This window comes from Carcharhinus amblyrhynchos, chromosome 11, assembly GCF_965287045.1.
Source record: "Carcharhinus amblyrhynchos chromosome 11, sCarAmb.v2.hapA, whole genome shotgun sequence".
NCBI classification, from domain to species: Eukaryota; Metazoa; Chordata; class Chondrichthyes; order Carcharhiniformes; family Carcharhinidae; genus Carcharhinus; species Carcharhinus amblyrhynchos.
In genome coordinates, this window is record NC_137334.1 from 47,797,517 (window position 1) to 47,824,627 (window position 27,111).

General features: G+C 41.2%; 1 protein-coding gene across 4 annotated transcripts in view; it reads left to right on the forward strand.

Moving 5' to 3' along the window:
* Positions 1-27,111, forward strand: part of ubr3 (ubiquitin protein ligase E3 component n-recognin 3) — a 333,307-nt gene that overhangs the window by 279,814 nt on the left and 26,382 nt on the right. For all 4 annotated transcript variants that reach the window (XM_080199025.1, XM_080199026.1, XM_080199027.1 and 1 more), the window contains one exon: positions 16,405-16,526. In XM_080199025.1, coding sequence (XP_080055151.1) covers positions 16,405-16,526 — 122 coding nt within the window. The remainder of the gene's footprint in view (positions 1-16,404; positions 16,527-27,111) is intronic.

Consider the following 27,111-nt stretch of genomic DNA (forward strand, 5'->3'; position numbering starts at 1 on the left):
CTACTAGGCTTACCTATAACCCTCAATCCTATTAAGTACCATGTACTCATCCAGAAGTCTCTTAAAAGACCCTATCGAATTTGCCTCCTCCACTGCTGACGGCAGCCGATTCCACTCACCCACCACCCTCTGAGTGAAAAACTTACCCCGACATCGCCTCTGTACCTACTCCCCAGCACCTTAAACCTGTGTCCTCTCATAGCAACCATTTCAGCCCTGGGAAAAAGCCTCTGAGAATCCACTCGATCTATACCTCTCAATATCTTATACACCTCTATCAGGTCACCTCTCATCTTTCGTCTCTCCAAGGAGAAAAGACCGAGCTCTCTCAACCTATCCTCATAAGGCATGCCACCCAATCCAGGCAACATCCTTGTAAATCTCCTCTGCACCCTTTCAATAGCTTTCACATCCCTCCTGTAATGAGACGACCAGAACTGAGCACAGTAAGAACATAAGAAATAGGAGCAGGAGTAGGCCATCTAGCCCTTCAAGCCTGCCCCGCCATTCAATAAGATCATGGCTGATCTGTCGTGGCTCAGTTCCACTTTCCCGCCCTCTCCCCATAACCCTTAATCCCCTCTCTTATCAAGAACCCATCAACCCGCTTCTTAAAAATATTTAGCGAGGCAGCCTCCACCACTTCAACGGGCAGAGAATTCCAGAGATTCACCACCCTTTGAATGAAGAAGTTCCTCCTCAACTCCGTTCTAAACCGCCTCCCCTTTATCTTGAGGCTGTGCCCCCTAGTCCTACTGTCTTTTTTGAGCGGGAAGAGTCTCTCCACCTCTATCCTATCCATCCCATTCATCATCTTATACGTCTCAATGAGATCTCCCCTCATTCTTCTAAACTCTAACGAGTACAAGCCTAGTTTATTCAGCCTCTCCTCATAGCTCAACCCCCTCAACTCTGGTATCAGCCTAGTAAACCTCCTCTGCACTCCCTCCAAGGCCAAAATATCTTTGCGCAGGTGCGGCGCCCAAAACTGCACACAGTACTCCAGCTGCGGCCTCACCAATGCCCTATACAGCTGCAGCAAGACCTCCCTACTTTTATATTCAATCCCCCTCGCTATGAAGGCCAGCATCCCATTTGCCTTCCTGACCACCTGCTGCACCTGCAAGCTGGGTTTTTGCGACTCATGCACAAGGACCCCGAGGTCCCTCTGCACCGTCGCCTGCTGCAGTTTTTCGCCACGTAAGTAATAGTCCTTCCTACCATTCTTCCTACCAAAGTGGACCACCTCACACTTGCCAACATTAAATTCCATTTGCCATTTCCTGGCCCATTCGCCCAGCCTATCTAGATCCTTCTGCAGACTCTCCACACCCTCCGCACAATTTGCCGTTCCCCCAATCTTGGTGTCATCAGCAAATTTCGACACCCTACACTCGGTTCCCTCCTCCAGATCATCTATATAAATGGTAAATAGCTGAGGCCCCAGCACCGACCCCTGGGGCACTCCACTAGTCACCAACCGCCAATCCGAATAGCACCCATTGACCCCCACTCTCTGCCTCCTATTTGACAACCAATCCTCTATCCACGCTAACACCCTACCCCCAACTCCATGTCCCCTGACCTTCTGCAATAACCTCTTGTGAGGTACCTTGTCAAACGCCTTCTGAAAATCCAGAAAGACCACATCCACCGGCTCTCCTCTATCCACTGCCCTAGACACATCCTCATAGAACTCCAGTAAATTTGTCCAAGTGAGGTCTGACTAGGGTCTTAAAAAGCTGCAGCATTATCTCCCAATTCCTAAACTCAATCCCTCAATTGATGGAAGGCCAGTACACCATACACCTTCTTCACCACATCTTCTACCTGCGAGGCCAATTTAAAAGTTCTATGGACCCGTACCCCAAGGTCCTTCTGATCCTCTACACTGCTAAGAGTCTTAACCTTGATATTATACTCCTTCATCCCATTTGACCTGCCAAAATGGACCACTACACATTTATTTGGGTTGAAGTCCATCTGCCACTTCTCTGCCTAGCCTTGCATCCTATCTATGTCACGCTGCAACTTCTGACATCCCTCTAGACTATCCACAACACCACCAACCTTCTTGTCATCGACAAACTTACCAACCCATCCCTCCATTTCCTCATCCAGGTGATTTATGAAAATTACAAACAGCAAGGGTCCCAGAACAGATCCCTGGGGGCACTCCACTGGTGACCAACCTCCATGCAGAAAAAGACCCATCTACGGGCAAACCCGTTCTGGATTGACAAGGCAACAGCCCCTTGGATCCCACGTCCTCTCACTTTCTCAAGAAGTCTTGCATGGGGGACCTTATCGAACGTCTTGCTGAAGTCCATATAACCCACATCTACTGCTCTTCCTTCGTGTGTTTAGTCACATTTTCAAAGAACTCAACCAGGCTTGTAAGGCACGATCTGCCTTTGACAAAGCCGTGCTGACTACTTTTCAGCATACTAAGCTTCTCTAAATGTTCATAAATCCTGTCCCTTAGGATCTTCTCCATCAGCTTACCAACCACTGAGGTTAGACTCACTGGTCGGTAATTTCCTAGACTACCTGTATTCCCTTTCTTGAATATAGGAACCACATCTGCAATCCTCTGAAACCTCTCCTGTCTCCATCGACAATGCAAAGATCATCGCCAGAAGCTCTGCAATCTCTTCCCTTGCCTCCCACAGTAACCTGGGGTACATCCCATCTGGTGTCGGTGACTTATCTATCTTGACGCTATTCAAAATTTCCAACACATCCTCTTTCTTAATGTCCGCATACTCAATCTTTTCAATTCGCCGCAAGCCTGCAGTACAACCACCCAGACCTTTTTCCATCATGAATACTGAGGTAAAGTATTCACTAAGCACCTTTGCTATTTCTACCGGTGCTGTGCAAACTTTCCCACCTTCACATTTTATAGGTCCTATTCCTTCACATCTCATCCTTTTACTCTTCACATATTTGTAGAATGCCTTAGGGTTCTCCTTAATCTTATCTGTCAAGGCCTTCTCATTCTCCTAATTTCCTTCTTAAGTTCCTTCCTACAAGCCACATACTCCTGTAGATCCCAAACATCGCCTAGCTCTCTGAACCTCTTGTACGCTTTCCTTTTCTTTTTGATTAGGTTCATTACAACTTTCATGCACCAAGATTCCCGTAACCTACCAAAACCTCCCTGTCTCATCGGAACGTTGTCATGCAGAATTCCAGACAAACATTCCTTGAAAATCTGCCATTTTACTTCGGTACTTTTCCCCGAGAATACCTTCTCCCAGTTTACTTGTCTAATTTCCTGCCTGATAGCCTCATATTTCCCCTTACTCCAGATGAACACTTTCCTAGCTTGCCTGATCCTATCTCTTTCCAATGCTAGCGTAAAGGAGATAGAGTTATGATCACTATCCCCAAGATGCTCTCCCACTGAGAGATCCGACACCTGTCCAGGTTCATTAGCCAGTACCAGATTGAGTACAGCCTCTCCTCTTGTAGGCGTATCCACATACTGTGTCAGGAAACCCTCCTGAACACACCTAACAAACTCCTCCCCATCTAAACCCCTTACCCTAGGGATATTCCAATTGATGTTTGGGAAATTAAAGTTTCCCATCATGACAACTCTGTCATAACTACATCTCTCCAGGATCTGTTTCCCTATCTGCTCCTCAACATCCCTGTTACTATTGGGCAGCCTATAGAAAACACCCAGCAGTTATCAACCCCTTCCTGTTCTGAACTTACACCCACAGAGACTCCATAGACAAACTCTCCACAGCATCCACCTTCTCTACAGCTGTGACACTATCCCTAATCAGCTGTGACACCATCCCCCCCCAACTTGTCTCCCTCCCTGTCCTTTCTGAACCATCTGAAACCCGGCACCTGAAGTATCCAGTCACGTCCCTTAGGCATCCAAGTCTCTGCAATGGCCACCACATCACATTTCCAAGCAGCGATCCGCACTCTAAGCTCATCCACTTTATTCACCACACTCCTGGTGTTAAAATAGACGCATCTCAAACCTTCGGTCTGAGCGCTCCCCTTTTTCATCACTCGTCTATCCTCCCTCTTACATTGTCTACAATCCTTCTCTATTTGCGAGCTAACCTCCTCGCTCCCAAGCCACCTCATCTCGATTCCTTCCCCCCATCCTTTCTAGTTTAAAGTCTCCCCAGTAGCCTTAGCCAACCTTCCTGCCAGGGAAGCCCCCAGGGTGGTTAAGAACAAGACTGAGCAGTGCCCCTTAGGGAGTGCCAGTCTATCACTGGCACCCTGGGGCTGCCCAGCAGTCAGTGCTGGGGGCAGGGCCTTAAAGGGGGCCACGATAGTGGTAGGCAAGGGAGGGAGAGTTCTGTAGAGAGGGAGGTTGATTGGACCAGGGTGGGATTGGGGGTGCGGGTTGATCAGCTGGGCCAGTGATCAGGGCCCAGCACAGGGAGTGATCAATGGTGGGTCCTGATGTTGATTTTGTCAGTTGGGGGGGGGGGGGGGGGGTAGCTGACAGGAGATCTCCCAGTACACTGTGTACACTGGGAGATCAGGGTGCCTACGCAATTGCATCTCAGAGCTCAGCAGCTGACTTCTTTAGTTGAGAATAGGCTCCTCCTGGCGAGAAACTCATCCTGGCTCTGTTTTTTGACAATGTATCATAAGATTGCATTTTTCAACTCACCCAAAAATGAGTCTGAAAGTCTCCTTACTCCCTTGATCAGCACATTTAGTATGATCGCCCCCTAAAATTTTGCCTTGCCTTTTGGGAACTGTTGAAACTTGAATCTTTTTCTGGCGTCAGATGGAAATGAAAGAGGTTAACTGAGATGTTGGAACCACATTTCTCTGAGGAAAATTGTATTAAATCATTTTAGCTAGCACGTTGATGCAGACCTGTTGATCTTTGTTAAAGGATGATGTGTTGTTCAACAGGTCTTTTTAGAATAGAAAGGGAGAGGATGAATTCGAAAGGATAATAGGATCAGAAAAAACGGATTGTTAGTAGTATAAATGAAGTAATAATGATCTTTAAGATTCAGTTGTTCTTCCATTTTAGTTGAAACTCTCATTACCCAGTTTAGGGAAATGTGCACAAATGCTCTATTTTAATAATGTTTTATACAAGAACGTAATAATATTGGTCAAGGCATAAACTATTTTGGTAAAGAAAGTGAGATCCAACAGAAATAATTGGAGGAAAAGGAACATAACAGTTACAATATTGTCACTGTAAGATCACTTCTTTACTGTGCTAATGACAACATTAAAACATCAGTATGCACTTTTATTTGAAGTATACAGGATGTATGCACACCTCGAGCAGGTCTCGGGGAACAAATTTGGAGGCAGTGAAGTATGAACTGGCTGTCTGCCTCCTTTCAAAGCCTATGACCTAGTTGCCATAGCATCGTGTCATGCTGGCACATATACATACAGCATCTACAAAATAACAACATTTTACAGATTTTGGTTTGCAAATAAGGCTACTCCATTGAACAAGAAATGTTAAGCTGTGTCATATAGACCAAGTAAAAACAAGGTTAAAGTGCAACCAGGTATCAGAGGAGATACGATATCCTTGTTAAGGTGCACATTGATGCTTTTCTTTTGTGATCAGAATGCATTGTCAGTTCCTTTATCTGATCTGGTAAATTAATGTTCCTAGGCATTTTTTACTGAGGTGGGAGAAGAGGTGAGAATGGTGTTTGATGACTTCAGCCTTATATCATCACTTCAGCAGCTAAGTTAGTCTTACCTGCTTCTCCTATGCAGGTTGCACAGCTTCCCCTTGAAATATATGTGATCACTTGGAAACAATGTTTGCTTTATAATAGTCATGTACACTTTTAGTCAGGTGCTTATTCCACCATTTAATTTATATTTTAGATGCATTTCTCTGCTTATTAAATTGAGCAATCTGCTTAATATCCCCAGTGGTGACATCTTCACTTGCTGATACCTCGTGCAGGCATTGAATGCTCTAAGATCATGCATACCTGTGGTGATTGTCCCTTTAAAGGCAACACAGCAAAGATTCACCTGGCTTAAGGAATCAGTTGGGACTTCGAGTAGGTGATCATTCCAGGGGGTGGAGTCCTCTCTTGGGCAGAAGACATCGAAAAGGCATATAGAAGACTTACAGGGAATAGGATGGCCAGCCTCTAAACAGTTTTTCCTTATGAATGAATACCCTTTGTGTCCCTGACAAAGTCTGTGAGCTTGCATCATTGCATTGGTGAGGAGAATGGAATTGAGTTATTGATGACACTGCCTGTGGCCCAGCACTGAGTATTCTGTTTTAATTGAAGTCTGAAGAATGAAAATACTCACCTGTCTGTCTGTCTTTGGGCGAATAGAAAAATTGAGATGCTGAGATATTGCCAGGTCCTGAAGGCCGAATACAGAATGAGCCTGGATTGGCCGGTACAGTCAAGTGTTTAGAACTTTATAGAAACAAATGGAGAGAAAATAATTCTCTGAAGCAAGGGCTGTGATTTTATCTTTAAGGAAAAGTGGAACTTAAATTTTATAAGAAGTTGCTGCAGAGCTTTTTTTAAGAATAAAAAAGAGTCCACAGAGCAGTGTTTTTCAGTGATTGAAAAGAAATCCCCAGGGATCTGTAATGTGGCTGATAGCTGTTGAAACATGTTGAGAGTTTTAAGGTGGTAATTTATTTAGAGAGGTCCTGAATTTAAGATGGTAATACATTTAATGTGGCAGTGCATTTAAATTAGCAACCACAAGAAGAAACTGCAGATAATGGACAGGAAAATTGGAGGAGACCCCAGGTATAGAGCAACTGTCCAAAAAAAGGTCTATAACGAATGATTATTTCAAGGAAGAGGCAATGCAAGACCTTGGAGGAGGCAATGAAGACTTCATGGAAGAAGCACGGCAGACCCAAGCAACAGGGTACCGAAAGACCTTGGAAGGAGGCATTGAGACACCCCAAATGAAGAACAACGAGAGAAGTGCGGTACACTTCATCAGAGACTGACCTGATGAATAGTGAAGCCAAAACGGGTTTAGCTGAAGTGACAACAAGTAGAAATGAATGTTCCATTTGTGAAATGCATATGTTCAGTGAGAACATGGTGGATTCAACTCGGAAGAAACACAGAAATTAAAGACTTTGAAAGAATCAAAGAACTGTTCAACATCAAGAGGAATCAGCAAAAAGAACTAAAGCTCTAGAGAAGACATTAAAACAACAAGATGAAATGAGTGGCAACAAATTTGAAAAAAGTTGCAAAAATTGACAAAATGAAGCAAGGAGGGGGAGAATTAATGAGACAATGGGGAATAAGCTGAACTCCATGAAAAGCAACCAGAAAATAAGATCAAGTCCAATGAAGAATTGAATCTGGAGAATAAGAGCTTGAAGAAGGAAACCTGATAATGAGAAATTAACTGACGATTTTAAAAACATCGAAGTTGATAGCAGAATCAACAATTCTGACAGGAAAAGAAGCTGAGATTACGTGCCAGAATAAGGTTGCTAAAACAGTCTTACAAATAGAAAAGCAGCAAGCCTGTATGGAAGAGCTCTGCGCAAGACCATGTTTGGGACTGTACATAGTTAATGCCTACCAATAAAAGTGTTTATGTTTAAGGACGTTTATGTTTAAAGATATTTATATTAATGATTTGGGTGAGACTATAGGAGGCATGGTTATTAAGTTTGCAGATGATACCAAGATCGGTTGCATATTGGACAGTGAAGAAGTTTATCTCCGATTGCAATGGGATCTAGATCAATTGGGCCAGTGGGCTGATGAATGGCAGATGGAGTTTAAATTAGATAAATGCGAGGTGATGATTTTGGTAGATTGAACCAGGGCAGGACTTACTCAGTTAATGGTAGGGTACTGGGGAGAGTTACAGAACAAAAAGATCTAGGGGTACGTGTTCATAGCTCCTTGAAAGTGGAGTCACAGCTGGACAGAGTGGTGAAGAAGGCATTCAGCATGCTTGGTTTCATTGGTCAGAATATTGAATACAGCAGTTGGGATGTCTTGTTGAAGTTGTATAAGACATTGGGAAGGCCACACTTGGAATACTGTGTACAGTTCTGATCACCCTATTATAGAAAGAGTATTATTAAACAAGAAAGAGTGTAGAAAAGATTTACTGGGATGCTACCGGGTCTTGATAGTTTGAGTTATAAGGAGAGGCTGCATAGATCAGGACTTTTTTCTCTGGAGCGTAGAAGGCTGAGGGATGAACTTATAAAGATCTATAAAATAATGAGGGGCATAGACAAGGTAGATAGTCAATACCTTTCCCCAAAGGTAGGGGAGCCTAAAACTAGAGGCATAGGTTTAAGGTGAGAGGGGAGAGATACCAAAGTTTCCAGAGGGGCAATTTTTTCTCACAAAGGGTGGTGAGTGTTTTGAACAAGTTGCCAAAGGTAGTAGTAGAAGTGGGTATAATTTTGTGTTTTAAAAAGCGTTTAGACAGTTACATGGGTAAGATGGGTATAGAGGGATCTGGGCCAAATGCAGGCAATTGGGATTAGCTTCGGGATTTAATAAAAAGTTGGGCAGAAGGGCTTGTTTCATGCTGTAAACTCCTATGACTCAATGACACTTGAGCCTGAAAACCTCATCAATGTGCCATCACTACTGCAACAATAATAAAAAAAATTTGTGCATAATATGACATAGTGTCATTATTCGAAACTTTGATCAAGTTAGGAACTGGGAATTTTTGCCCCTGTACCAGAACTCCTGTTTTACTCAATAAACATGGAGGGACGGATTGTTCGTAAACCTATGGATCACTTGAAGAGTAAGTAGATGCTCCAGGAGTCAGTGTTGCCATCAAGAAATGATTTTGACCCTTTAAGCAGATAGACCTGTTATAGACATTACTGATGACTCCCTGCAAGCAAATAGTAATGAACTGCCTGTGCCAGAATAGGTACTTGTTGTTTGCAGTTCCTGTTAATGTCAATCCTGTGGAAGCATCTCAGACAACAGAATTACTACAAGAAGCAGAATTACTACAGAAAAAACCTCTCAAAGACTTGATTTACAATTGTCCAAAATGTTTACTTAGAATTTGGGCTTGAGTAATTTGGTTATTGAATATTATGTAAAAGAGTTAGAGGAGGAGGGATGCGGTAATTGTGGTGTTTGTTCCTTTAAAGACAACACTGACTTGAGGGACCAATTGGGACTGAGAGTGCGTAATCACCCCGGGGACTGGAGTCCTCTATTAGGCAGAAGACTTATAGAAACTGGGGCAGCCAGGGGGCTGATAGCCTCCAAACAATTTTCCCTTATTAATAAATATCCCTGTGTTCCTGATGAAGTATTATTACAATAACGAAGCTAGATTCTAAGTAAAGCTGAACTCTGTTCAGTAATGTGAACGTAACCTCAGAAAGACATTTTCAGTATCCTCTGTCTTGACTTGGGCATTTTTTCCCCATTTCCCATACTAACCAAAATTATTTCCTATCTATGAGATTGCCAAATTGTCATTTTGTTTTTGATGGTGTGGATTTCTCCAAAAGGAAATGAGATGAAACTGTTCAAATGTGCAAACACAGAAAAGTGTTTTGGTGTCAAGCCTGAGAGATGAAAGAACAATTCTTTCATTTTTTTTTCCATTGGCTCTGTATTTTTCCTTTGGTAATCATGTTGTAAAATATTAATTGCTGAGACTTTTAAGAAAAATCCATTTATGGTTAATGATATGGAGTATTTCAAAGAAACTGGTAAACAGAGATAGCAGTGGAAGTTATTTTGAATGAAAATAATAAACAGCAGAAAAAAATGTGTCTTTGGCCTCAGCTAGGTAATAGTAATTTGACAATTGCGTTAGGTGAAAAAATATTCTAACTAAAAATCTTATTTTGCTAGTTTGACTCCTCCTCACTCACATATATTACTCACTGTTGGCAGCTCTGTAACTGATTTTTATCTGCACGTATTTATGCCAATGTAATGATTTGACGTCTTTTTATCAGAGGCTTTAAAATTAGCTATTTTGAGAGCACAGAAGCACTATTCCACATTGGTGAATCACATTGCTATTTCAGGAAATTGTTTCATTCCTTACAAGAAAACAAAGCCTTGACAGTGACTCATCACTGCTATACTGTCACGAAGAGGTACCAGGTATGTCCCTCATGTAGTAAGCACATATTAGAGGGAAAGTCACTTCGGCAGTATTGGCTTCAAAGCAATAGTGGCAGAGACTTTTGATGAGGTGGCATGCTCATGCCCTTTGACAAGAATTACTTCTGTTTGGGAAACCCAATAAAGGAAAGGGAAAAACATCCACTGAAATCTTCTTAATGTTCTAAAATCTCTGCAAAAAGTGATGTATACCACTTTGCCTCAAAAGTTAAAAAAACATAGTTTTTTTAGCTTCCATAATACAAATGAAATTCAAAATGTTACAATTATTTACACTCATTGTACTTTTCTCAGTTCTGTGACCAGTTAAGAATGAAGAAAAATAGTTTCCTGGAACTGGTTACAAGACAGCAGCTTTAGTGAGTGGTTCTGCATATGAATTGTAACTTTGCATTGTAGCCTTTGACCAGACTTGTCATCATTTCTTCTTTTGTAACCTGATTAGCTTGCCATCTGTGAGTTATTTTCAGTGGATTAAGTATCTGGCCCTGACTGATTTCTTTCAGTGAGACCAGGGTGATAAAGTTACCTTACACTCCAAACTATGATTACAAATATTATTCCCAAGACAACGCACAGAATTAAGCACTAATCATATTCTTTGAACTAAAACATCCTTTCAGAACCAATCATCTGTAATGTTCGACTAAAATATACCTGCTTTAATTCCACCTTTTGCTTCCTGGCTGGTTACCATGAGCAAATTCAGAAATCTCCCCCTAGGTGTATTATTGCCAATGCTGAACAGCAAAAAATAGATGGTGTGAATGATTGTTTAAGCATGACACTCAAGGAACCTGGCAACACACTTCAGAGACTGGAATCGTACCTGACAAACAGGAATGCACATACATTACCAGTTAATGCCACCGAGGCACCACTGTGAGAACTGCACTTTCATATTCAGCAATACTGCGTTCACTAATGATCCTAAAACGTTCGATTCTATTCAGATAATAAAAAACTCATGTCAACCTTTAATAATGCCTGGATAACATACAGGCTTGAACTGACAAATGATGAGTAACATCTGTAGGCCACAAATGTCAGGCAATGATTATTTGCAGTAAGATTCCCAGCTTCCTCCCCCTTGATCTTTAATGGCATCACAATTGGTGAGGCCTCCAGCATCAACATCTTGAAGGACACAATTGACCAGCAATTTAATTTGACCAGCCATATCTATATTTGTTCCCATGGAATGATTCTGAAAATGTTTCAGCTATTCACAGTAACAGGTGATGCTTCATTGAAGTGAAAAGCAGCAAATATACTCATGCATAAAAAGGATCAGAGAGTCACAGATCAGTAGCTGCAATGAAGATTTGATCAAATCTTAGACATGCTGACGAATGGGAAACTGCTGTGCTATCTCAATTGCATAAATAACCACGCAATCACCATTTTTATTTCAGAACAAACTGATTTATTGTGTTATACTCCATTCTATGGTATTAATGATTCTCTTAATTCCCACCTTGAAGTCAAAGTATTAAACCTCTTGTTTCCAGAATATGCCAACATTTCATAAAGCTGGATTCTTAGTAATGTATGTTTTCAGCTGTTTAATTGGTATGTGATTTACTTTAGGTGACCCAAGTATTGGTTTTGATTAGTATATTCAAAGAGCTTACTAAACTCTACTTCCATGCTCATCAGTCATCTGATTCATTGCTTTTGTTGACTCTGCAATATCTGTAATTTCTCATTTGAAACAGGGCAGTACACTGTTGTATTGAACAGTCGACTGATGAAATTGTGTGTAATCTCAGAACCAGATATTTTAGAAATCTGACAATGATGTTTTTTACATCCTTCTGCGCTCTATAAATGAAGTGCAGTTGCCCTTATATTATTGTGCTCCTATTTATGCAAATTCAATCAGCACATCTCCTGAAGAATCAATTGTGGGCCCCTTCCTTCTCTTCATCAATGTGCTACTCTGACCCACAAGCACAAGGGTCAGTTTCCATATGTATGCTGACAATATCCTGATCTACCTCTTCTTCTCTCAGCCAAACAATAACCGCTATGTTATGAAACTATCTGTTAGCATCTGGGGAAGATCAAAACTGCCCCTGGGGAAGATCAAAACCATTTGTTTGGGCCTTCATGATGCAAGCGTACTGAGTAAGGGCAGAAATAGGCTATTTGGCCCTGGAGCCTGCCCTATTATTTGATAACCATCATGGCTGATTTGATTGTCGCTACAACTCTACTTTCCTGCCTACCCCCGTTACCCCTCAACTTCCTTGTCAGTGAAGAATTTACGTCATTCAGCCTTAAAAATATTCAATGATTGTCTCCACTACTCTCTAGAAAAAAGAATTCCACAATGATCCTCTGAGAGAAAAGGTTTCTCCTCAGCTACGTCTTCAGTGGGAAATCCCTTATTTTTAAATGGTGCCCTTATGTTCTAGTCTCTCTTCCACAAAGGAAATGTCCTGTTAGGCATCCACCCTGTCAAGTCCTTTTCAAGATGTTATATGTTTCAAAAAGATCACCTCTGATTCTTGTAAACTCCAATGAATATGGGCCCAACTTGTCCATTCTTTTCTGATGAGATAATTCCTTCATCCCAGGAATCATAGGAACATAGCCATTCAGTCCATGGAGCCTGCCTCACCATTCAGTTGGTTAATGGCTGATAGTCTACCTCAATGCCTCTTTCACGCGCTCGCCTCATATTCCTTGTTGTCATTAGTATCTAGAAATCTGTCAATTTCTGTTAATGATTGAGCAGCCACAGCCTCGGGGGTACTCCAAAAGTTCACCATCCTCTGAATAAAGAAATTCCTCCTCATCTTAGTCTTAAAAGGCTTTCTCTTTATTTTGAGTCTATGCCCACACTCCCCAGACAGGGGAAACAATCAATAGAGTGAACCTTTTCTGAACTGCTTCTAATGCAATTATATCTTCTTAAGTAACAAGACCAAACCTTTTACACAATACTGCAGCTGTAGTCTCACCAATGCCATGTACAACTGTAGTAAAACATCCCTACTTCTATATTCCATCTCCCTTGTAAGAAATGATAAATTCCACTTGTCTTCCTAATCACTTGCTATACTACGTACTACCTTCTTGTGATAATCTTTTATTCTTTGATGGAATGTGGGTATCACCAGCAAGGCCAGGATTTGGTTCGCATCCCTAATTGCCCTTGAATGATTTGCTAGGCTCTTTCCGAGAGACATTAAAGAGTCAACATTGCTGTGGGTCTAGACTTGCATGTAGGATGGCAAATTTCCTTTCCTAAAGGATGCTTGTGAACCAGATGTAGCAGGATACTCAAATCCTTGTGTACCACAAGAGTTCTGCAATATCCTTCGAATTAAATAATGTATTGCTTTCTATTTTTCCTGCCAAAGTGGACAAGTACACGTTTTCCCACATTATACTCTGCCAATGTCTTAATATCTGCCAATTTCTTACTCAATTAATTCCTTTGCAGACTACATGTCTTCACAACTTAATCTCTTACCCAATGTTGTAATCAGCAAATTTAATAACTATACATTCGGTCCCTTCATCCAATTCATTGATAAATTTATTTATTAGTCACAAGTAAGGCTTACATCAATACTGCAATGAAGTTAATGTGAAATTCCCCTAAAATTGTAAATAGTTGAGGCCGCAGCACTGTTTCTTGCACTAAGCCTTTAGTTAGTTTGTCAATCAAAAATGATCCATTTATCTGTATTCTCTGCTTCATGTTGGCTAACCACTCCTCTATCCACGCTAACATGTTACCTCCTACGCCTTGAGCTCTTACTTTGTATTGTCAATGATGTGGCACATTATCAAATGCCTTTTGAAAATTCAATAGCATTACATCTACAGGTTCCCTTGTTAGGTTAGTACATCAGAAACCCCAAGGTATAGTATGAAGCCAGACTAGACCCCAACAATTTTTCTGTTTTGACATTAACGTGAGGATAGGATGTTTCACTGCAGGCATGATTCTACTAACTAATTAGGGAGCTTTTGTCAAAACTATCTTTATTTAACAATACAGTTTAACTATAACAAATGAATTAGCTTAACTTTTAACAATTGAACAATACTTAAACATGACAAGAAATAATTGCTGATCTATCCATATTTGTTCCAGTCAAACAGTATTTCTCTTATAGACTTAAATCCTTTTTAAAATTAATTAGCAAAACACAGACACACTTGCTTTGACATAGATTACCAGTTTTGGAGCTTTCAGAAAGCCTCAGGAGGAAGAGACACTCTTTTATCTAGCAGCCCCAGGCAGCAACTGCTCTTTATTTTAAAATGAAAATGAAACTTTTTCTTGCAAGTTGAGTGCCTCCCATTAACCACATGACTGTCCCTGTTAATCAACCTAATCCAAACTCACATGACTCTGCATACCTAGCCTAAAATTCCAGAAGAACTTAAAAACCATATTTTGCAAAATTACACATTCCTAGCTAAAATCATTTATTATCCTGCATGTTTTCCCAGATAAATCAACTCATAACAAAACATTGCCTGTTAAAGTAGCCCCATCTTAAACATAAAATATAGCAAAATAGCACAATATCATCACACCCATTATCTATGTTGCTGATTATTTCCTCAAAGGGCTCTAATACATTAGTCAAGTGTGATTTCCCTTTCGCAAAATCATGTTAACTCTGTCTAATTGTGATAAACTTCTTAAAAGATTCTAGCATTTTCCCAATGACAGATGTCAGGTTAACTGGCATGTAGCTCTCATGCTTCTTGTTTCCCTCTGTTCTTGAACAGAATAGAGGACTTACATTTGCTGTTTTACAGTCTGATGGGAGCTTCCTAGCATCAAGTGAATTTTGGAAAACTATAACCAAGTCATCTACTATCTTAGCAGCCATTTGTCTTAGGACTCTGTTTTCATGCCACTATTACAAGCCTCCCTCTCTTGCTGCCGCTCGTTTGGGCTCAATCAAATTATGGTTTGTTGTCCTGCTCAGCCCAGAACCAAACCTTAAATTATGCATTTTATCTTTTGTCAAGATGGCTTATTTTTGTTTCTGTAATATTACTAACATACACACAACCTCACCCTTTCTATTGCAGAAAACATTATCCATAATTTTGTTATTTCTAAGCTCAGTTATTCCTTTCATGGTAATTCCAGCCTTCCTAATCTCTCATTCGTTAGAGCACAAAATGAGGGCATTCAGCTCAGTTCTTTCAAAGAGTTATCCAGTTAGATCCACTCCTTTTCCTTTTTCCATATAGCACCTAGATTTTCCTTTTCAATCCAATTCACTTCCCCTCAAGAAGTTACTTTTGAATCTGTTTCTGTTCATGTTTTGGATAGTGCGTTCCAGATCACTATGATTTGTGCCATTTAAAAGAATATTAACCATATTTCCCCTCATTTTATTTTGCCAATTGCCTTGAATCTGTGACTTCTGGTTTCCAACTCTCTGCCAAATGGCATCCCCACCCAAAAAGCCACTCCTTGAATGAACATAAAGAGCTACAAAGTAATAAATATGAAGCTAGTTGCACTATGAAACAGAATTATGCCCATATTACCCTGGAGCTGCCATGATTTATTCATTCTCTGTCAGATTACAGTCCCACAATTATTTGATGGCAGCTTAGCAATTGAGAATGTACAATGCAGATATTGTTTATAGTACCACTACAAAATGCAAATACAAGATGAAATTCAGCATATGCTCTTCCCCAGTGTCTTAGTTGAGTGTGCCATCAACATGCTGAAATGATTGTGATGCCTGGATCAATCAAGGCTAGTACTGCAGTACAGTGTGACTAAAATGGCAACAATTGTCACAGCCTGTTGTATCCTGCACAATATTGTCCTACAAAGAGGCATCATCATGCAGTGGGCAAGCCAGAAAGATGGCACTGACTGTATCACTAATGATGGGTATATGTAACAACGCAGCAAGATTCATTAGACAGGATCTAACAGCACGTCTAGCTGTCTCAAACATCCATTAAACAAGCCATTTCTGTTTGTCCAACGCCTTTCAATTTCAATCTTTGCCTCAATTAGACTGAGCCATATTTTGAGAACCACAAATACCACACTATTTCTCCCTAAATGCTATCTTGTCCTTCGTTAATACACCACAACTTTAATTAACTCTTTCAGTGTGTGCTGCAGGAGTATTCTGTGCATCTTCCGGGTGCTTGGTGAAATTGAATGGTGTGTCTCTTAATTGTGTGATCTTGATTAATATTTTGCAACAACACAATTGTCCAAAAGTTCTATTTTAACCAATTTTATTTTTTTCTGTCTGTTTAACAGAACATTTTACTTGTATTGTCAAAGTATTGTACAATTTATTATACACACAAGCTGTTGCAACACTTTCAGTTAGATTCAGCAAAGAGGAAAGAGCTGCTTGGAAGAATTCTCGGAAACTCAAGGTCAGTATACTGATTTAAAATTCAACAATGTAAACTATAGTCCCTTCAAAATAGGTGTGCTAGTTTAATTTATTTAATTTAATTTTTTACTATATCTATGATCTGACAAATGTGTCTTGCCTCCCTGAATTTCAAAGACATGATAGCTTGCATGAATGTGCAACAACTTTATGGTGCTTAACTTGACAAAAGGTGAAATTGTTTTTCAATGATTTGTCACCTTCAGTCCTTATTTAAATATTGGTGAACAACCCATGTTTAAAACAAAAGCCCAAGAAATAATGGGAATGGGTAGAAGGTCTGTGATGTAAAGATGGGGTGCTAATGTTTTAGGTGGACTTTTTAAAATAGGAATATGTTAGATGATCAAACTACTTAATATGACTGAACTAAGTGGAGGGGTGAATGGAGAATAAATGAAAGTTGAGAATGTAATAATACTTACTTCTGTTACAACATTGCACCTAATAGTCCAGGATGGATTTTTTTAAAGGACCATAAAGAGATGAAAATGCTGGTTGATATTCAAGAATCATCTCAGACATTGAAAAGGCATGAAAAGATACAAGCTATAATGAACCAAATTGTGGAAGACAATAGAGTCAGCAGTAAAAGGGGAAAAAAATGAAGGTTAGAATCCTGAAGTTACCAAACTTCATGTAGAAAGGCAGAAAGAACAAAGTTGAACTAGGAGCAGAAATTACAATGGCAAGTCCTTGGAAATCATACCAATGCATACACACACACACATTGGAGATTTTGGCAAAGTGTTTATCCAATCTACATTTGATTTCATCAGAGGAATAGTGTGATGAATACTCTTGGTAATTAATGTGGGAAAAGGGGCAAGTATTTTCCACATTTACAAGGAAAAGCCAACTTAAAGTAGAATGAACAGGAGGAATGTCATTGTGGAAAACAGAGAAGGAAGAGGAAATGTGGTTGAAGGGATCATTTTGTAAATGGAAGATATGAAGAATAAGATAAATGGTTAGGATGAAATGATTCTTATTCTTGAAAAGGCAGCGATCAAAACATTAGATGATATATTAATAAGTATATTATTCAGTAATATTATCTGGCAGACATGGTCAAGTTGCTTGTTAACCGTAAATATGAAAATCCTTGGATGAGAGAAAAAGAGAATTCAGATACTCTAGGGTAGAATCAATGTGGAATCATCAGAACAGATGTAGTAAGGACAAAAATGAAAAAGGCATGGAATATTTACAAAAAGGAAAACTGAAAGCAAGCAGACTCTAAAATATTATGGGAATATATGGGCTTACAATAGATATTCATTGAAACTCCATTGTCAAACATTAAGAACCAAGTCAGAAATGAACCACAATGATGAGGGATTTTGTGGAAATGGAAGTAATAATTTAAATGAATTGGTTGGCTCAAAGGAAGAACAGAAGGCAGCCGCACCACAATCGTTAGTGTAATAGAAAAACAGCTTATAGAAGATACTTGGATACGGTTGAAACAATTGGGTTTTAAGTATTCATTAAGAAGAAGCATAGATGGGAGCCTTGTAGGTCCTGATAGCAGCATCCCTTGCCTGGAGAACGTGGGTGAAAATCTAATACTAAAGGAAAGTATGAGATGTTGGAAATTTGATATAAGAAAATCAGAAAATGCTGGAAATACTCAGCAGATCAGGCAGTACCTGTGGTGAGAAACAAAGTTAACATTTCATTTCGATTATGAACTTTCATCAGAACTTGGGTGAAATTCTACCCAGCTAGCCTTTACATGTGGGAAATCTCTCCAGCTGTAGAGTCACAGAGGTTTACAGCATGGAAACAGGCCCTTCGGCCCAACTTGTCCATGCTGCCCTTTTTTTTGGCTAGTCCCAATCGCCTGCATTTGGCCCGTATTTTTCTATACCCATGTAACTGTCTAAATGCTTTTTAAAAGACAGAATTATACCCACCTCTACTATTACCTCTGGCAGCTTGTTCCATACACTTACCACACTCTGTGAAAAAATTGCCCCTCTGGACACTTTTGTATCTCTCCCCTCTCACCTTAAACCTATGCCCTCTAGTTTTAGACTCTCCCTACCTTTGGGAAAAGATATTCTATCTAGCTCATTATTTTATAGATCTCTATAAGATCACCCCTCAGTTTTCTACGCTCCAGAGAAAAATGTCCCAATCTATCCAGCCTCTCCTTATAACTCAAACCATCAAGTCTAGGTAGCATTCTAGTAAATCTTTTCTGCGCTCCTTCTAGTTTAATAATATCCTTTCTATAATAGGTTGACCAGAGCTGTACACAGTATTCCAAGTGTGTCCTTACTAATGTCTTGCACAGCTTCAACAAGAAATCCCAACTGCTGTGTTCAGTGTTCTGATCAATGAAACCAAGCATGCTGAATGTCTTGTCTTCTTCACCACTCTGACCAGTTGTGCCTCCACTTTCAAGGAGCCATGAGCCTTTATCCCTTGGTCTCTATGCTCTGTACCTCTTCCCAATGCCTACCATTAACTGAGTAAGTCCTGCCCTGGTTCGGTCTACCAAAATGCATCACCTTACATTTATCTAAATTAAACTCGATCTGCCATTCGTCAGCCGACTGCCCAATTGATCAAGATCCTGTTGCAAACCTTGATAACCTTCTTCACTGTCCACTATACCACCAATCTTGGTGTCATCTGCAAACTTAATAACCATGCCTCCTTTATTCTCATCCAAATCATTAATATAAATGACAAAAAACAGTGGACCCAGCACTGATCCCTGAGGCACACTGCTGGTCACAAGTCTCCAGTTTGAAAAACAACCCTCTACAACCTCCCTCCAGCTTCTATCATCAAGCCAATTTTTGTATTCATTTAGCTACCTCACCTTGGATCCCAAGAGATTTAACCTTATGCAGCAACCTAAGATGTGGTACCTTGTCAAAGACCTTGCTAAAGTCCATGTAGACAAAATCAACTGCACTGCCCTCATCTACCTTTTTGTTTATCCCTTTTCACTATATTCCCCTTCCATTGCCTAACCTTGCCGCTATCACCAGTATTTTGCTCTCTTCTGAAAGGATTGTTCCCAGTGAGATGCCCTTGTTCACTCTCCTATTGCCCAGTCTTGGCTGCCCTTTCTATAAAACTTGCCTCTGTCAAAGATGTAAAACTTACTCACTTGCCTGTTCCCACAAAGTTAAATCATTCTTTCCATGTGACGCAGTCATTTCTACTAGGTTTGTAGTATATTGTACTTACTGATCACTCCATGATTTTCCTTGCATTGGGGAAACCAAACATAGATTACATGATCTTTTTGCTGAACAAGAACTTGCATTTATTTAGTGACTTTGACCCCAAGGCATTGTATACAGCTATGAGGAACCTGGAGTTTGGCAGAACTGGGATGCAAGCATGGCTTGAAGCATTGTTTGGTAGTGTACGTCAGCTGTGAAGGAAGTGGGAGGCATGGCCTGACACCACTGGTGGTGCAGTTTGCACTTCTGGAGTTGTAAAGAGTGAACTTAATGAGGAGTGTACTGACGACAATGCTTTTAAAAGCAATGAGACAGTCCCTGATTTGAGAGAAACACTTAGAATTTCAGCAAGATTTCAGGAAAGGAAATTGGGTGTTAGGTGTTTTGTGCAACTGGGGTCCAAGCAGTAGAGAGTTGTTTTCAAGTATGAGACAAGGTTAGCAGTGCCAAAGAGGTGTGCTACAAACTTACTTGGAAGATAGAGGCACATGATGTTAAAGGGCCTTTGATAATTTGAGTCAAAAATTTCTATGGAATAGAAAATGGAGTGAAGTGGTGAAGGGATATTCTTTAGACTGAAGAAAAATATGCTTTGGGATCCCCCAAGAGCCAGTACTGAGACCACTGTTTTTTTGTGAAATACGTGACACTTGGACTTTGGTATAGGGAGTGAATCTGCAAACAATTTCAAAGTTTGCAGATGCCAAAAAATATGGCAACATAATAAATAGCCACGAACATAGTTGCAGACAACAGGAGAACATAGACCAGCGAAATGGGCTGGCTTGGTGCAGCTGCAATTTATTGTGGATAACTGGAGTTGAAGCACTTTGGGAGAAACAACATGGAGAAGCAGTATAATCACAATAGTACTATTTTGAGAGGGGATGCAAGAACAGAGGAATGCCTGGGCTCATATTGACAAATCTTTGAAGATGGTGAAACAAGTTGGTAACACTATATGGAATATTTAAGTTTGTAAATAAAGATATTCAATACATTAACAACAGTTATGCTAAACGATTAGGCCTTGGGTGGAATATTGTGCATTGTTCTGAGCACTGTACTTTAGTAAGGTTGTCAAACCCTGAAGATGGTACAGATAAATCTGACCGGTGTGATACAAAGGAAGAAGTTCATTAATGTGGAGAAGCTGGGATTGTTTTCCTTGAAATTAAGATGTTTAAGTGGAGACATAATGGAGGTATCCAAAATTAGGAAGAGCTTTGATAGAGCAAGTGAAATGAAACTATCCTTTGACAATGGGATTGGTAATGAAAGATCACAGATTTAAAATAATTGGAAGCAAACTTGAGGAGAAAAGAAAAATTGCCTCATACAAAGGATTATTGAGATCTGGCTAAATGTGTGGTGGAATCAGAGTCCACAGAAATTTTGAAATGTTATTTGGCATGTACTTGAAAACTAGTTTGGAGAAAAAGCCTGGATGTAGGACTAAACTGGACAGCTCTTTCAAAGAACCAACACAAACCCAATGGGTCAAATGGCCTTCTTCTGACCTCTCAAATCTTGTGATTTTGACTAGAGGGAGACCAGAGTTCAGTGACAGAGTGGCAACAAGATTGAGCGAATATTTGACTTAATGGACAAAAAAAGGGAGGGGAATATTAATTAGCATTAATTAATTAGCATTAATCAGATAGTCTCCCTACTGGAGTCAACCTCATGAATTTCTTGCTCTTGTTGCTAGAAATCTGGATGAAGGAAATAGAGGACAAAGTTCAAGGAGATAGTTAATGATAAAGACAAGGTGTCTGGGGTCATGGGAAATAATGGACTGAAAATTCAGCAGTACAGAGTTCGAGAGTGTTGTAAGCCACTAGAGAGTGATTTTTCCCAAGGGAAATCCTCCTTACCCTCCATTTCTGCAAGAAATGAAGTTTAAGGAGGATAGAGGAATATGGGTGATTAAGAGCACAAGGAAGTGTACAGAAGTGTCATTGCTGGTCACTTATACCGTGGGAGTGGAGAAGTGAGCTGATGGTGATGGCAGTGAATGTGGGCAGATGAGTTTATATGGAGAGAGATCTAAGAAGGATATGAGAATAGTGAATTTAAAGAAGGGAGGAAAGAGGAATTGAAAGTAGCTAGAATGATTGCCCTTTGAAGAAGCTGAGAGAAAAAGGAAATGAAGACCACAAGAGACTTCATATTCAACAACTTTGCCTCAACTTAATAAATATTTCAAGGCACTTGACAAGTGCTTTATCAAATAGAAGTTGATGCCGAACCACGTATCAAGATAATAGACAAAAATAAATTATTGCAGAGGCTGGAACCTGAACCTAAAACAGAAAATGCTGCAAGATCTGAGGAGATCTGACAGCATCTGTGGAGTGAGAACAGAACTAATGTTTCATTTTTTAAAAAAATCTCACTTTCCACCTTGTTTCCCCCTATTCCCCCCACCCCATTAGGTCCATCTGTTACATGTCTCAGGTTGTCCTTTGACACTCTGCTTACCTTCATTCTGCCATTTACTCATTAATGGACACTATCAGCCCACTTTTCAACTGTGATCACCACCATTTAGATTCCTTTTGTATATGCCATCTTTGTCAGTTACCACTGCCACCACCGTTCTGTAACAGTATACATTTCATCCTATTTTCATTGTCTACCACTCTGATGAAGGGTCATCCAGACTCAGAACTTTAGCTCTATTGTCTCTCCACAGATGCTGAGATTTTCCAGCATTTTCTGTTTTTGTATTAGGATAATAGGATAGATGATCAAAAATATTATCAAGGAGATAAATTAAAAGGTGTGCCTTTAGGAAACAGAGAGAGACAGAGACAGACAGTAAGGTTTAGAGGACGGATTACAGAACTGACAGCTGAAGGGACAGCCACCAATGAAAGGGCAAAGACCATCAGAGATCCATAAGCAGCCAGAATTGGAGAAACACAGAGTGCTTGGGGAGTTGCAGATCTAGAGAAGATTAGAGATAAGAACACAAGAAATAGGAGCAGGAGTAGGCCATCTAGCCCTTCGAGCCTGCCCCGCCATTCAATAAGATCATGGCTGATCTGTCGTGGCTCAGTTCCACATTCCCGCCCTCTCCCCATAACCCTTAATCCCCTCGCTTATCAAAAACCCATCAACCCGCGTCTTAAAAATATTTAGCGAGGCAGCCTCCACCACTTCAACGGGCAGAGAATTCCAGAGATTCACCACCCTTTGAGTGAAGAAGTTCCTCCTCAACTCCGTTCTAAACCGCCCCCCCTTTATCTTGAGGCTGTGCCCCCTAGTCCTACTGTCCTTTCTGAGCGGGAAGAGTCTCTGCACCTCTATCCTATCCATCCCATTCATCATCTTGTATGTCTCAATGAGATCTCCCTCATTCTTCTAAACTCTAACGAGTACAAGCCTAGTTTAGTTATAAGGGTGAGCAAGACCAAAAAGAAATTTGAGCACAAGGATGAGAACTTTAAAGTTGGGATATTACTTGTCCAGGATTCAGTGTAGACCTGGGAGCACATGATTAATACACGAATGATATGGTTTAAAACAGGATATGGGCAGTAGAGCTTTAAATGAGCTTAAGCTTATGCATGGTGGGAGGTGGATGGCCAGCCAGGGGAACAATGGAATAGTCAAGTCCAAAGCTAACAAAAGCATGGATGATAGTTTCATCAGCGGAAAGGTTGAGGCAAGAGCGTACGTGGGCAATCTTATAGAGATGAAAGTAGGGTTCTTAGTGAGGGAGGGATTGTGGAGTTGTGAACTCCGGTCAGGATCAGTCAGAATGCCAAAGCTGCAAACAGATTGGTTCAGCCTCAGATGGTCTAAAAGCATGACAGCAGCTGCTATAGTGGTAATCACATCAGCAAATCGTTAGAAAGTCGATGTCAGCATGGACTTGCACTTAATGCAGTATTCGTCCAATTGTACTGATTGGTCAGTGGCACCAATCAAAATGCGTGGAGTGGATGCAGTTGCACTCAGCTAGTGGTTCCCTCCAGCAACTAGCATGCTATCCAAGGACTGGCAGTCACCAAAGAGGATGAGGGCATTACTTCTCCATGAGCTAACTCTTTTAGATTCCATAACTAAAAATCCATAATGCAGCAGCCTTTGGAGGAGTGCCATTGGCACCCCCATGATGAGGATAACCATTATGTACACCTCAGTCACAAGCAGAGGCACACAAGCAAGCTGCCTCTACCTCATCTGATACCACAAGAATAGTACTGTACAAAATGGCCAAGAGCAGATACAACCATGTCAGTCACTGTACCCGGTGCTCATAGGGTTAATTTCTTTAGTGGTTTCACACATTGTTACTCATGAATAACATTGAAAATGTTGAGGCATGGTCCCATACATGTGAGCTTCTATTCTTTAGTGACAAGATTGATAAAGAGGGAAGAAGTGGTGAAAGGGAGCACTGATTTTTGAACAGGAATACAGAAGACCACATTTAGAGCTTTTATGGTGTTGACTCTTATTTCCCACGATTTTTCTTTAAGCAGCGATGTGAAGTGCAGACAAGCTCTTCCCTTTCTGAGGCAAGCCTTGAATTCCAACTGCTGGAAAGAAGGAGCATGTTTGTGAGAGTTTTGATGACTGTTTGGGGGAATACCTGGCATGTCTGTATTGATAGTTAATTGTTTTTTCCTCCCTGCACAAAAGGATAGGGAAAATACTTGTATGTTCCTTGCTGGTAATGGTAGCATTCAGCAGTTTTCATGCGTAAGACAATTTCTTCTGTGTTTGCACACATAATGATGGTGATTGACTTTGTTTTAGCTGTAAGTGAGGTCATGATAATATACGTTTGACCATAAGGAACAGATTGCTGTGGACTGCAGCAGCTGTCTACTTTAGTTTTTTGTGAATCAGTACCCATTGGGCCCAATTTTATCATTGCATCACACCCATTTTTGGCCTTGAAAACATGGTAAAGTTGGGTGCGAGGCCATTAACGCGATCTGCACCTGTGTCTGCACAGATTGCCACTTTACCGAAACCAGGGAATGGCAGCGATGCGCTCCGTGCCCAAAATGGGCACAACTGCGATTTAAATGTATTTGCATGTATTTAAATTGAATTAATGAACTGCTCGCCCAACTTTATCAGCATTTCCCCTTTTCCCCACTGTGTTTGTCAATCTGGAACCACGCCGTAATGAACTGGCTAAATAAAAGTCTGAATCGGGTGCTCCAGCTGCTAAAGAGCGTGTTCGGTGCTTCCAACAGCTCTCTAACTCAGATCAGTGGCAGGGAGAAGGAGGGAGGTGGATCAGATCATTGTCTGGGAGGGGAGAGAAGGAAGGCAGGTAAGATGTATCTCAGGTGCGGGGGAGGCTCGATTGCTCACTTGTTGGGGGGCAGGGGTATCTGCTGCCATTCTGCAGGCGATAGGTGGGGGGGGGGGGGCGGTCAGGGCTGGCAATCAATCTGGGTAGCGGAGGGGTTGATAAGGGGGACAGCAATGTCTATGGGTATTGGGGGGGGTGGATAAGGGGGACATTGATGTGTGTTGGTAGTTGGGGGGTAGATAAGGGGGACAGTGATGTGTATTGGTAGTGGGGATGTGTGGATAAGGAAGACAGTGATGTGTGTGGGTAGTGGGGAGGCTGTGGATAAGGGGGAACAGTGATGTGTGTGGGTAGCCAGGAGGGAGGGGATTGATAAGGGGGACAGTGATGTTTGTGGATAGTGGCAGGTTGCATAAGGGGAACAGTGATGTTTGTGGGTCGTGGGGGGGGTGGATAAGGGTGACAGCCATGTGTGTGGGTAGTGCGGGAGGTGTGGATAAGGGAGACAGTGATGTGTATGGGCAGTGAGGGAGATTGATAAGGGGGACAGTGATGTGTGTGGTTAGTGGGGGGTGGATAAGGGGGACTGTGATGTGTGTGGGTTATGGGGGGAGGTGTGGATAAGGGGGACTGTGATGTGTGTGGGTAGTGGGGGAGTGTGGATAAGGGGGACATGATGTGTTTGGCAAGTGGGGTTGGTGAATAAAGGGCACAGTGATGTGTGTGGGTGGTGGGGGGTGAATAAAGGGGACACTGATATGTGTGGGTAGTGGGGGGAGAGGAGTAAGGGGGACAGTGATGTGTGTGGGTAGTGGGGAAGTGGATAAGGGGGATAGTGATGTGTGGGTATTGGGGGAGTGTGGATAAGGGGGACAGTGATGTGTGTGGCTATTTGGGGGGGTTGGATAAGGGGGACAGTGATGTGTGTGGATAGTGGGGGTGTGGGTAAGGGGAACAGTAATGTGTGTGGGTAGCGGGGTGGATAAGGAGGACAGTGATGTGTGTGGATAGTGTGGGGGTTGGATAAGAGGGACAATGATGTGTGTGGGCAGTGGGAGGCTGGATAAGGGGGACAGTGATGTCTGTGGGGGCCATTGCTCCCATGTTTCGCTCCCGAGCTGCTTTCTGCGGCCGGGGAGTGATCTGACACAGGCGCGCCTTTTCAATTTGTTTTTGCACTGCGCTTGCGCAATTCACAGCTCCAGTCATTTCAACTGTGTTAAGCCCCGCCCACAGCGCGAAGGGGACTGGTGATTTTTTTTTCAGGCTGAGTGCGTATGGGGGCGCCTGAAAGCAGATTTCTAATCGGATCTGCATTATGCCCAGATTCAGTGTAGAATGAAAATGGTAAAATTGGGCCCATTGTGTCTGTATCACAGTGTTGGGTAGGATAACATAGTGGCTATGTTACTGATTAGTGATCTAGAGGCTTGAGTTAATAATCTGGAAATATTAATCTGGAGATGTGTGTTCAAATCCCGTTGAATTTAAATTCAATTAATTAAATGCACTTGAAATGAAAATATATTATCTGTAATAGTGGCCATGAAACTCGCAGGTTTTGAAAAACTATAGTTGGTTCACTGATGACCTTCAAGAAAGGAAACCTGGCACCTTTACCGAGTTTGGCCTGTATGAGATTCTAGACCCATGGCAATGTGATTGACTTTCACTTGTCCTTGAAAATGGCCTTGCAACCTACTCATTCCATCAGAAACCACTGCAATGGTTCAAAAAGGTGGCTCACCATTACTTTTACAGGAGCAATTGAGGAAGGGCAATATGTGAGAGCTTTGCCAATAGTACCAAAATCCCATGAATAAATATCTTTAACAAAGTCCTTACACTGCTGCAGTTGATATTGTAGATTCAAGGCATGGTCCAACAGGATTTTTTTACTGTTACATATTCCTACTGTTGGTTGAAAAGTTTCATAAATTATATAAATACTTGTGTTTTGCTAACTAGATTTACATCAGTTAATGCTCCTTCCTTGATTATTATTGAGTGCCTCAGTGTTTCCTGATTAACGTTTTGCCATATTCAAGCTACTGAAAATATGTAATTTTACT